The sequence below is a fragment of the Prunus avium genome, chromosome 3 (assembly GCF_965620075.1).
Source record: "Prunus avium chromosome 3, drPruAviu1.hap1.1, whole genome shotgun sequence".
NCBI classification, from domain to species: Eukaryota; Viridiplantae; Streptophyta; class Magnoliopsida; order Rosales; family Rosaceae; genus Prunus; species Prunus avium.
Window position 1 is genome coordinate 10,328,557 of NC_142286.1, and position 13,172 is coordinate 10,341,728.

Sequence of the window (13,172 nt, forward strand, 5' to 3'; positions counted from 1 at the left end):
TGCTTCTTTCTTGGTCACTATAGGTGATCCATATATCATTTTCGGCCCTCAATTACTTCCCCAATTTCATGGCCTATGGACCATGCAAAATCGTGTCCAAAAGTATAAACTTTTTCATAAGTAAAGCTCAAAACTACACCTAGTCCTTGCATGAACTTATTGAATTCACTTGATACGTATGGTATATATATTTTTTTAAGTACAAGTCATAATCTAAACTATAAAGGAGTGGGGTTTTACACACACACAACATTCTAAGATGTCATGGAAATTCGAACCTGAGACTTTTGGTCTGCAAGTCAAGGCCCTTTTCCACTGGGCTAGATCCCATTAGTGATAATTTAATAAAATCTATAAGCAACACTTAAGAATTACGAATTTAAAGTGATTTAGCATGAAATTTATGGTCACCTATCCTACGCACCAAATGTGGCCTATATTTACATGTAAACAAGAGTGATTTTCATATATGCATAGGTTGCACGTATTTCAACACTCAGTATATAGAATTACATACATTCATAACAAAGTGAAACTCAAATTATTATTATTATTACATAGAAAAAATTACAGCCTTACAACTATGAATAAACCATGGATAATAGAACTTGTTAATTTGGCTCATTGATATCCCCGCAACAAATAGTCTTACCTGATAAAGTTTGGTTGGTTTATTCTAACACTACCAAATATCAAATTATGAAAATGGAAATTATACACATACATATTAGTATAGATATCATTGCTGCTGAAGGCGATAAGTAGGAACTGCCAATAGATGCTTAGCCCTAGGAACTGTTAGACCAAACTCCTCAGTCATATCCAACTCAGATGGCAACATATTATTTGGAAGCTCCCAATCAAAACAATGAACAAGTTGTGCCACCACAAGCTGGACCATAGTTATCCCTAATTGCATTCCGGGGCAACCTCTCCGGCCAGACCCAAATGGAATAAATTGAAAGTCACGTCCCCGAAAATCGATATTGCTACCGTCGAACCTTTCAGGTATGAACTTCTCTGCATCAGTCCAAATACTAGGGTCTCTCCCAATTGCAAATATGTTGATCATAACACGAGATTTTCGGGGTATGTGGAAGCCATTGACATTGCAGTCCTCAATGGCTGCATGGGGAAGCAGCAATGGTGCCACTGGATGAAGCCTCATAGTCTCCTTCACTACCATGTCCAAGTACTCCAACTTCTCCAAGTCTGATTCTTCCACCTCCCTCTCCATGCCCACTACGTGTTCTAACTCTTTCTGGACTTTCTTCATCACCCACGGATGCTTGATGAGTTCAGAGAGTGTCCACTCGATTGCTGTCGCTGTTGTGTCCATTGCTCCGGCGAGCATGTCCTGCAAGGAAATTTTTGGACAGAAACACCATTTATTGTAAGATATGTAGTAGGGTTTGACAAATTGTTGCACATGGATTGATGCCTGTTTTGTCCAGATTCACAATCTAACAGTACAAAAATATGCATGGTAATATATATAGGGTATGTATAATTACCAAAATTATAGCTTTGATGTTGGAGCGCTCGATTCGGTACTCGGATTCTTCTGACCCCATGAAGCCCAGCATGACATCAACAAAGTCCTTAGTTCTTTCTTGATCTGTAGATTGAATATGCTCATCAATGATCTTCTCAAAAAATGCATCAAACACCTTGCTAACACCCTTCATGCGCTTAGTTAGCCCCTGGAGGTCAAGTGGAGCAATAAAAGGAATGAAATCACCGAAGTTTGGGGTGGCTGCTAAATGCATGCCCTCTTGGATCACAGCCTTGAAACCCCTCTCGTCAAATTCTTTATCCATGTACTTCTTCCCAAACACCATCAGGCAGCTCATGTCGGCAGTGAGAGACGCAACCTTGCCACTGAGATCAACAGTAACACGATCACGAGCAGCCTCTTGAATAAACTTAGTCAAGAGGGCAAGCTCTTCTTTCCTCATGGGCTTGAAAGAATTGATTTTGTGGCTGCTGAGCAACTCAAGGGTGCACATCTTACGCATGGTTCGCCAATAAGAGCCATATGCACCGAAGGACAAATTCCTTTGCCCATAGGAAATATGTTCAGCAGCTTGAAGAGGTGGCCTACTTGCAAAAACAAGGTCATGTGTTTTCAGAAACAGCTCAGCAGCCTGAGGGGATGAGGCAACAACAACAGGAGCAAGGCCTAAGCGCATATACATGATGTCGCCGTGCTTTTGGGCTAGTCGATGTAGATCCCGGTGAGGGAACTCCCCTAACATGTGCAGGTTTCCGAAAAGTGGAAATCCTCTTGGACCAGGAGGCAATCTCCTCTTCTTGTTCTTGCTTTTGGATAGCCATGCTTGCAATACATATACAAGAGCAAGCAACCCAAGTATTGCCCCAACCCAATCCATGGCTAACTCTACTACACAGCTAAAAGGTTGGTGATTGAGCTTGTTGGTTGTGCTTAAATGGCAGTTGAGTAGGTTGAGTCCTAGAGTGTACTGGTTTAATATTGCACTGCAAATATTTATAGGAGCACTTTGATCTCGCGATTAGTTACAATATCAATGACTTGAAATATTTTTTTCCTTTTTTTTTCTTTTTTTTTGGGTTTAATATTGACATGAGTAGGGACAAGCTCAACCTCTTGTCTGAGGAGCCAAGCTTTATTTGAATATTTATCCGGCATTGAAGATGGAATTAAAAAAACCAATAATGCTATTTGGACCACATTTACTGACCACCTTGCCGACCACCTCTCTAATAGAGGTGGACCCCATCAATGTACATAGGATCCACCTGCATTTGTATTAGAGAGGTGGTCAGCAATGTGGTTAGTAATCCTAGAAAAACACATTCTTGGCTAAGTTTAATGCCCGCCTATTCCTTATTAATTTCTATTTTTTATTTTAATTAAGGAAAGAGTAGCTTTATTTTAATTGATACCAAATTCTCGTAGACATGGATGAGATAAGTTGTTTGTAGAACTGAAACTATTTTGAAGTGGATATCAAGGAAAAAGCACACTCTTAGCTAAGCTTAAATTATATTTTCGCATTCGTCACCAAAAAAAAAATTGATTTAATTACTCCCGAATTCTCAAAGATATGGATGAGAAATAATTCCTAGTTGTTTATGGCACTTCTTGTCTCAAGCTACTGCCGACTAAATTATTGTGAAGTGGATATCAAGGATGAATTCTAATAAACAAGGGTCCTAATCTTTGTTTCCTTGTGTTTGGTAAATACTACTTAATCTTTGTTATATTTGGATGGATGTAATATCAAGGCACACTTCAAAATTAAAATATGATGTCGATCGTTTTTATGATGGAGTATATTCAGCCGGCAGAGAAGAATTCCCTACTGGCATATGACAGGATTCCATCAGTTTCTTTCTAGGCCTACAACACCAAATTTGATTTGTCCTCAAAACTTTAGCTTGTCTTTTTATGACGCAAGGGAATTTCAGACATAAAAAATTATCCATTTAACAACTTTGAACTCGAGTTACTTGAATTTATTTAACATGCTCAGAAAGGGTTCCACTAGCAAAACAAAACAGAACAAAAGAAATCACACCCAAAAAACCAAAACCAAAACCAAAACGAAAGGAAAAACAGTGCATAATTACCATACATTCGCTTATGTAAAATTTTGCTTCTTCTACATTAGAAGAAATCACACACAAGTGTGAGAAGAGTACAGGCCTTTTTTTAACTGTAAATGGGGAAGAAGATTGTAATAGCAGTAGAATTGCAAGAAGATGAAAACGGCAGAAGAAATTATTACCAGGCAAGTAATAAACTTCTTATCTATTTCAATTCAAAGGGAAGCCACTAAGGGCATGTTTGGTAGGCCTCACTATGCCTCACTGGACTGGATTGGACTAAATAACACTTAAAACCCATGTTTGGTAAGGAAGGGGATTAACTTAAATGAGATTCCATAGTCCAACAGTGAAAAAATAACCGGACTCGCATGTCTTACACAGCGAGCCCCAAATGCACTTCGCAAAATAGCACCATCGCTATTTCGAACACTCGAGTCCGACTGGATTTCCTTATGCCTTGAATCAAAACCCCACCACCAGAGACCCAATTGAAAGACTCTGGCAAAACCCAATACCCAGTGCTCCCCCCTTCTCCCCTGAATTTGTTCTCCCTCATGACCACCACCTGCAAGCCACACACAGACCCATCTCTCTTCACCACCCCAGCCACCTGCAGAACCCAGAACCATCTCTCTTCGTCATCTTTGTCTGTACACAAGAGAAAAACACGAATCAAAAAGGGTTTAGGGAATTGGTAAAAGAGAAGAACCAGAAAATAAAGAAACCAGAAACAGAGAATAATGAAACCCAAAAAAGAGAAGAGAAAAACAGTTCCAATTCGTAGAAGTTCCAAATAGAGAAAAGCTGAAAAATAATGAAACCAGAAACAGAGAGAAGAAAGAAGGAAAGAAAGAGGAAGAAAAGAAAAGAAGAAAATGAGATCAGAAAGAAGAGAGAAGAGAAGAGAGAAAGAATAAACAATAAAGAAAAGAGAAAAGAAGATGCAAAAGTTTCACTCTCTCACTTTACATACAGACAAGTTAATGAAATGATGAATTGACCAAAAAAATAAATATTATAATTTTATTTATTTATTTATTTATTTATAGGTTAAATTTTTTAATTAAATTTAAATATTAAATATTTATTTTTTAGTCCGACAGAGCACCAAACATAGTTCTTCACTATTTTTACAATCCAGCTTCTTAGTCCGACGCAGCACCAAACGTAGGTCAGTACTTAATCCAGCTTAAGCCAATCCGAGCTAATCCAAGATAGTCCCAGGATTTAGTCCTGTCCATAACAGTCCGCCGTACCAAACGAGCCCTAAAAGGACAAGAGGAAGACCAAGAACGCATGGGATATAGACCAAATGACACTTTAAGACAGCAACACCTGCTCTGTCGGCAGATTGACGTGAATGGGGCCGTCAGAGGAAAGAAATAAAAGTTAATGAGATACCAAAATCTTACTCATGACGTGGGCCTAAACATGACACAAACACACATTTCTACAACACAGAGAATTACATCAAACCAAAAGTTAAAATTATTTGGCATTTATGGAAAATCTGAAAGGGGCTGACTACATTTGAATGACTAAGAAGCAAAAATCAAAGCAATGTTGGTGGATAGAAATGAATTGAGAGTAAAACCGAGTAGTTTATCACTATGCTCTGGCTTAAATCAACGTTCATGTTCGATTCTCTTGGGAAATTACTAAAACAAATGACGAAAATTACGTATGAATTATATACAGGAAAATGATAGAATATATTTCACATAAATCCAATCTCAAAGGTGTCAGCACAATGATACAAGAGCATTTTCAGGCACTGCAGTGATTGTTAGCACAATGCTAGAAGTAAATTAAAAAACCTTGGATTGGCAAGTAATGCACGGTCGTGAATCCTGATTGACCACTTGAGCCATTTCAAGCCAGTAATCCCTCTTCCGACTCTGCCCATCAATCCATAAATTAGAATGAAAGCAAAAGAAATGAAAATTTTCAGTTTAAGGGACATATTATTCACTCCCGTACATAGCATGAGTCCATCCATTACATAAAAGGGTATATTTGCCATAATCTCACAAAGGGAAGAAAGATAAATTTGAAATTCAAAGGCCCAAATAAATTCCACTTGATAAATGGCAAGCATGTGCTAGTTGTAGTGTTGACATTATAAACAAGAGAAAGAACAGGTACTCATTGGAAGGGATTCATACCATGTATGGCTTCCATGTTGTCTTCCTTGTACACACCAAGGGGTGAGCCATGGACAGATAAGAGCATCTCTCCAGGCTTCGGGAGCCTTCGCGTCTTCGGTGTCATCCCAATAGACAGCCTCTGGCTACTCACCTGCAGCGTCAACCAGGGTTGATTAGATCATACGGACTGGAAGAGCCATCAAGATGCTCTTTTTGCTCAATAGTATATCCAACAGTACAACAGCAGAGAGTTTTAGGACAATCAACAACTATATTGGCAGTTCAACTAAGTACTAACTTTTGCATACTCTAGTCACAACTCAATACCTAGAAAACTTGTCCTAATAACTTATTTTTCTCTCCACACAATTAAGGTCACTGAACTTAATAATATTTTCCGGTTTTCCCCTTTACATATCGATTTCTATGTCAACATTACTGGTTTTTTTTCAGAAGTCCAGAACTTTGGACTCTTCAACATTCTGAAAGGGCTTACAACATAATCTCCCTAATTTACGTAAATTCACTAAAGCAACAAGGGTTTGCTCGTAGTTGTTAGCACTAATAGAAAATCAGCTTAGCACTTCTTTTAGGTCCTGAGGATAGACACTGATAGCATTTATACTTCTGGAGCTCATGCACTTCAGTAAGCCGTTTAGGACTTCTACTTATTCAAATTTATGGTAAAAGAATTTGAAATCTAACCAAAAGCTATCAACAGAACAACACAAATTGTCATAATAAAACCAATTGCAGCCCGAATAGACCCAAATATGATAAATCAATCAAGAAGCTACAAACCCCAGGAGTTTGGAGAGTATCTTGCTTCCCTAGCATCAGACTATCAAATGGCTCCTCTAAACCCTACAATAGAAATTTCAGCAAGGTAAATATCTGTATGTGTATTAATGGATTGATGTATGCATTTATGTATGCATGTGTGTGTATGTGCATATACATGTGTGTCTGTGTGCATATGTGTATGTGTGTGTGCGTCATGTGTTGTTTGTATGCACAACATGGAATTGAACCTTCACTATATATTAATTGCATGTGTGCTACATAAGCATATAAAAATGTATTTAAACATTTTTAAATACAAAGTCGCTGATCTAGACGTGTATATAAGAAGAGAACATACAAAGTCGCTGATCTGCAGATTATCAGCACCCAGAAGGCTTGTTTTATCTGCCACCAACCAACTCAATCATGTGAGATATAAAAAACACACAAACAATGAGGGGTACAAACTCATTCCTCAAATTCCAGATCCCCATGTCCAAAAAATAGGAGTTTCTAAAGTTGCTAATACCTGCTTTGCTAGAAAACTCAAAGCCACCAAGAGATGGAATTGCTGCTGAACAACCAGAATAAGCAATGGACAACAGGCGAAGAAGAGTCTCATGTAAATCCATTCCATCATTCATGGATACATTGCCATCTTTATCAATCCATTGCACTTCCATTTGTCCATTTTCTCCATTTCTTCCATTCGACAGGTTTTGAAAGTTCTCTTTAAAATATTGCAATAGAGGGGTTCGCTGCTGTTCCTTGTTGAAGTAGGAGCGAAGCAAACGCAAATTAGTCAGGAGATGTTCAGTCTCAACATCACGAATAGCCCTAATGGCAGAAATTTGCCGCTCAACTGTGAAAAGACAAACAAACAATACGAGCATTTGGTCACAAATTAATTGAAATTTGAATTCTGAAATATAATTTAGCAACTTAAATGCCCGAAAATTGCTCATTGAATCTGAATTTTGGACACATGACAATAAAGAGGGGATTATAAAATCAAAACTTTTTAAGACTAATAGAAGGATGGACAGCCCAACATCAAAATAAAAATAAAGACATCATTCTTTTCCGATGGAGAATCAGAAGCATAGTTTCTCATTAAAATGGAAACCGTATTACAACTACCCATTGAACGTTAAAAATCAACCTATAAAAAGAAAAGAACAGAAAAAAAAAAAAACCCAAAATTGAATAAATTAAATACAAATGCTGTCAGTAGAAACACAAATATAAGATGCGTGAAGTGAAATTATACCATCTGGGTCTGTGAATTGAGCTTCTTGTTTCGCATTCTGGGGCTCCTTTGCCTCCGCAACATTGAAATCGGTCCCTGGCAGTGTTTTTAAAGGCATGCCTTCGTGCGCGTCGGCGAGCGCGTCGGAGTGAGGCAGCAGGAAATCGCCAGAGGCGGTCGGCTGTTTCACGAGTTGCACGTTTAGCGCGGGGAAGGCGTAAGGAGGTGTTGCAAGGCGTGGCCAGGCGGAGCGAGCCGTGCCAGATCTGGACACTTCTGAACCTGAAGAAATTTTGCGAGTATGAAAATTGGCTGCGACACTGCGAGGAAGACGACTCGCGTGTTTTCTTTTTAGGTTTATTGTAATGAAACGACGTCGTTTCACTTGGAGTGTTTTGATATAAAAAACGCAAGTTTCCGTTTTTTTTCTTACCTTTATTGTAAAAACTTAAGGCAAGAAGAATTAATATCTTTATTGCCTTTTCTAAATCCAGAGAATTAAAATTATTAATTAAATGAGGATAATATGGTAAATTCATATTTTTTAATTACAAATGAAATTAGATAATAACTACCCATGTTATCTTTTCTTAATACTAAAATAATAATAATAATAATAATAATAATAATAAAAACCAATTGGCACATGTGTGAGCATGCACGCATGTGCCAAGGAGCTAGTATATATATACTAGCCTCTCTGCACGCGCTTCCGCGCTTGCAATAGGCTTTTTTTTAAAAAAATTAAATTTATTTTAGAATTAAAAAAGATAATGGGTAGTTGTGTTCCATAAAAATAGGATCTATTATCTGATTTTTCTTTTAATTTTAATTTTTTTAAATATGAAAAAGTGTGAATTTACCAATATTATCCTCATTTAATTAATAATTTCAATTCTTAATGTTTGCATTAACCAAGGGCATTTTTTGGTATTTTGAATGTTTCACCATTCTCTGCCTTTTGCTTTATATATACAGATATATATTGTATAGTACAACCCTAATTTCTACCATTACCAGATAATCTCCATCAATTTCAAAAATTATCTTCTTCTTTTTTTCTTTTTCTTTTTTTTTGGTGAAAAAATTATCTTCATCTTTCAACTGCAAGTAAGCCATTTTATTTTTCTCTCTAATTCTTCGCAACTGTAATTTGAGGTTCCATATAATTTTTTTTCAATATATTAGTTCAGTCCCGATCTCTTGGACTACAAGGGTTCAAGAGATTTGTGATCACTAACCATTGGATGTAAATTCAACGATTCACTCACTCTTGCACTCATTTTAAGAAACTTTTTTGAACTGTTAGATTAATATCCAACGGTGGGTGACCACAATCTCTTGGACACATGTGGTCCAAGAGATCGGAACTGTATATTAGTTATCTTATTCGTTTATGTGATATAGTAGAAATTTGACGTACATGCATCATACTTGTATCTTAGAAATATTAATGGTGTTGTTTTATAGCTATGAATCGAAAAGATCCTGCGTGGAAGTATGCAAAAGAAATATAGGGAGAAAAATACTTGAGATGTGTGTTATATAACTAAGGGAAAATTGTAGAGAGAATTGGAAAGTAGAGAAAGACAATAGAATTTGTGTCAATCAACTTGTATATCTCCTCTTGATAAGACCTCTTATTTATAGGCTTACAATGGTAAGAAGACATTAACAACTCATAAATTACAAGCCCATAACTATGCTATTTAGTGTGTAGGTTACATAGTTAGAAAGGGTGAATGCTAAGAGGTATGGTGGTTATCCACCAACTCATGTATTTACAACACTCTCCCTTGGATGTCCACCATATAATTGACATAGTTGCCTCATTAAAAACATTGCTCGGAAAACCCAGTGGGACAAAACTTAAGCAAAGGGAAAAAGAGTGCAACATTCTTCTAGATCGTTGATATGGTGTTGGACGCTCTTATCCTGCCTCGTTAAAACCTTGATACGAAAAACCCAATGGGACAAAAACCTAGTCCAAGGGAAAAGAGTACAGCGTGCCTATGTCCTATATGTAGAAAATTGTTGAATCCTCCCTTGATGAATTACTCCCCCTGATGAAGACAAACTTGAATTATTTGAAGATACAACACAAATGATATTGATATCTCATTTTCCTCCTGCAGAACAAGCTTTGGTAATGCTTTGTATAAACATTTCTTCAATATCATCATTGGAGGATGTATGTGTGTCATTCTTTTGAATCCCTATTGAGGTTAGAGTAATACCAAAAATATCTAGACTATTTTCACAAATCCTTTTACATTAAAAATTCTTAAAATAACATCATATTCTATAATATCATCAAAATAATAATATAAGCAAACTCATACGTTACTGTTACGAGAAAAAGAGTATAAAATTGCATAATGTAATATGCGATTCATATACATTTGTGTATATTATGCTAGCATGTCATAGGATCTTTAAGAGAACTAAATATTCTGATAATTTCTTTAAAATTTTGAATACGTTGCAATGATATTGATCTTGATCTCGAACTCATAATTCAATCAAAGTACTTACTGAGGCAATTAGATCACTTTCATTTCATGATATTTGAATACATACATTGAGCTTCGGGCTCCTTAACTTCTTTAGAAATTTTCTTTCAATAATTTATATAATGTATGACATTTTACATCTCTCAGAATTTATCCCTATGTATTCTTCAAAAGATCGCTTCTGGCGATATGCTTAACTTCATAATCTTTTTAGATTTTTCATCTCAAATTCCTTTATTAAATCAGGGGAAGCCTTTGTAAACTCTTCAAGAGTTCTAACAAAATTCTTCATATATATACTGCAATGATGGTAAACTCATTTCCAAATTATTTATATATCCTTTTTGTAATAGATATTCATTAAGACGATTATACCATATTCTTCCACAATACTTTAATCCACACAATGATCATTACAAGCCATCATATTTTAAATCATTTTCTTCAAGCATTATGAATCCTTTAGGAATTTTTTATACGCATGAATTTTTCATAAATATGGTAAACATAACTGCATATATTTACCATCATAATCCCATGTCTTTACTGGGAAACGTTGTGTCATATCATCAAGTAATTTATTTCACTTCATCTTAAACACCAATTTGTAACATATACATTTTTATATCCTTTTGGTGTTTAACTATAGGTTCAATCATTACACTTTTCTGGGAAATATTCAACTTTACTGGACTGCCTCTTTCAGTTGGCCAATCTTTATTTATATTTGTCGACAATTATAACAAGTGGTGCAATATCATCATGTTATAGCCATTGATAACTTTAGTACGTACTATAAACCAATATATCAATTCATGATCCCACGATTCTCATGTGCATGCGTATGAATAATTTATAAGCATCTCATTGCTTTCATTATTTTCTGGTACCAGTGCCACTTTAGAGGCTTTCATTATCACTTCATGGACACATATCTCTTCTAAGATGTATAATTTATAGAATGTGGATCATAACCTCTTCTAGAGCGTTATTTTAAATAGGGCTTAAACTTTGCAATTAATCTCCTCTTCTGAGGAGTTAAGTCTGTGGAACCTATAAATCTGTCATGCTTCTGGCATCCAACAGCTTTTATGGGGAGTTCAGTTTTTGCAATCAATAAATCTGTCGTGCTTTAGGCATGCAACAAATTGGTTATTAGTAGTCACTTACTTTGTGTCTGTATATGCTTCTAGTCATTTGACTTACAATCCTTTTTGTGTTTGAATATGCTTTTGGCATTTATCTTCTATACCAATTTGTTTAATGAGACAATAATAAATATATTTTATAATCATTCACTTCGTTCTTTGTTCTTTCAAGAACAACCAAATCACCTCCTAACGACAGGAATTTTGGTCTCATCAAAATGAGTGCTAATTAAACTCAAAATAATTTTCAACTCAAATAGTTGTGTGTGTTGTTCGACTAACAATAAATATCATAATTCTTTGAGGCTTTGTCATACAAGACCCTCCATTTATACTATTTAACTTCAAAAACATTTCACTTCCGAGATAATGTGTTTAGTGACATTTGTTTTCGAAAATGATATAGAGCTTACATTCATTTCAGGGAATTATGTAATGATTATATTTCTTTAGGAAATAATAGATCCAATCATATGAAATTCGTGGATGCATAAAGACTTTTTATTTACCAACAATTGAAACACATCATATTTTTCATATTGCTACTGTTGGAGCACCTGAAACATGAAATGATAAATTTATTCCTCTATGCTTGTGGGAACCGAATTAAATCAAAACCCTAGGTCAAATAATTCCTTCCATTCGGAGATTATTTGACCTAATTGGGAGTTACTCAATTTAATTGGGAGTTACCCAATTTAATTGGGAGTTACCTAATTAAAATTGGGATTGATTTGATTCCTACCCCAATTAGGGATTTGATTTAAATCAAATAAATCAAATCCCTAATTAATCAAATCTCGCATAATCGGGGAGGAATAATTCATTTCCATATACGGAATTATTCCTCTGAAAATCTAGCCTCCGAGGCCCCTATTAATACTTGGCTACACATAAGGGTTTAGAGACATCAAAATTCCTATTGAAACTCTGCAGAAATTATCCCTCACAAACCCTAGCCACCATATTCTTTCTCTTTCTCACACAAGGCTCTGGCCACCACATACGGCTTCGGCCACCCGATTTTCCTTGAAACACCCAACCTAACTTAGGCATCGGAGGGCCTTTGGCCAACACCCCCCAGGTGTGGTCCTTTTACTCCGATCTATTTTGCAGAGAGAAGGAGACGGCGACGAAGGAAGAGGAATCTCAATTGAATATTCTCGTGGGAAGAAATTTACTCCCACAAATTGGTGCTTTCATTGAGAGTGCGAAATAATACTCAAAGCGTGCTCCAAATCCATTTTCCACACTTTTTTCCAATCAACCATGGTCGATTCAAGACGTACGAAGAGTAACACCACCACGATGGACTCGTCTCATGGTTTCGTGGTGGAAACCTCACTACAACTGCACGGAACCATGGCTGCCAACACCTTGCGGCCGCCTCCTAGCGCTTTGCAGCCACCTCCAACTGCCGGAATTGCAAAATAGTCGCCGCAGACAACTGCCGGAATTGCAAAAGAGCGACTGCAGACAGCTGTTGGAATTGCAGAACAGCTGCCACATGGTCCTGTAACCTGCACAACCTTGCAGCTTCAAGTGCTGACTGCCGGAGCTACTATGCCGCGCCATCCTGTTGGAGCTGCTCTGCCACGCCATCCTACCATCGAAACACAACAGCAGCCACACCACTCAGCTGCCGGACTTGCTACACAGCCCCACGGCTACTTCGACGTTGTCCCAGTCTTGGAGCAAATCCATTCTCTCCCTCCTCTGCCACCACACTTGACGTATG

At 36.8% G+C, this 13,172-nt stretch overlaps 2 protein-coding genes across 4 annotated transcripts; both read right to left on the reverse strand.

The window, feature by feature from the left end:
• Positions 1-493: 493 nt before the first annotated feature.
• LOC110769591 (cytochrome P450 71AU50-like) lies at positions 494-2,481 on the reverse strand. The gene is made up of 2 exons (XM_021973930.2): positions 1,515-2,481; positions 494-1,357 (listed from the first exon to the last, which is right to left on the reverse strand). The coding sequence occupies exons 1-2, from the start codon at positions 2,391-2,393 to the stop codon at positions 740-742; spliced, it is 1,497 nt and encodes a 498-aa protein (XP_021829622.2). The 5' UTR covers positions 2,394-2,481; the 3' UTR covers positions 494-739.
• Positions 2,482-3,766: 1,285 nt separating this feature from the next.
• LOC110770473 (uncharacterized) lies at positions 3,767-8,129 on the reverse strand. 3 transcript variants are annotated; one of them, XM_088251198.1, is made up of 6 exons: positions 7,795-8,126; positions 7,054-7,386; positions 6,883-6,929; positions 6,543-6,605; positions 5,760-5,892; positions 3,767-4,242 (listed from the first exon to the last, which is right to left on the reverse strand). In XM_088251198.1, the coding sequence occupies exons 1-6, from the start codon at positions 7,889-7,891 to the stop codon at positions 3,968-3,970; spliced, it is 948 nt and encodes a 315-aa protein (XP_088107324.1). In that variant the 5' UTR covers positions 7,892-8,126; the 3' UTR covers positions 3,767-3,967. The 3 variants fall into 3 exon arrangements, with proteins under 3 accessions (XP_088107324.1, XP_088107325.1, XP_021830680.1); XM_021974988.2 differs by lacking the exon at positions 3,767-4,242 and adding an exon at positions 5,413-5,492 and having other exon boundaries at positions 7,795-8,121; XM_088251199.1 differs by lacking the exon at positions 6,543-6,605 and having other exon boundaries at positions 7,795-8,129.
• Positions 8,130-13,172: the final 5,043 nt, after the last annotated feature.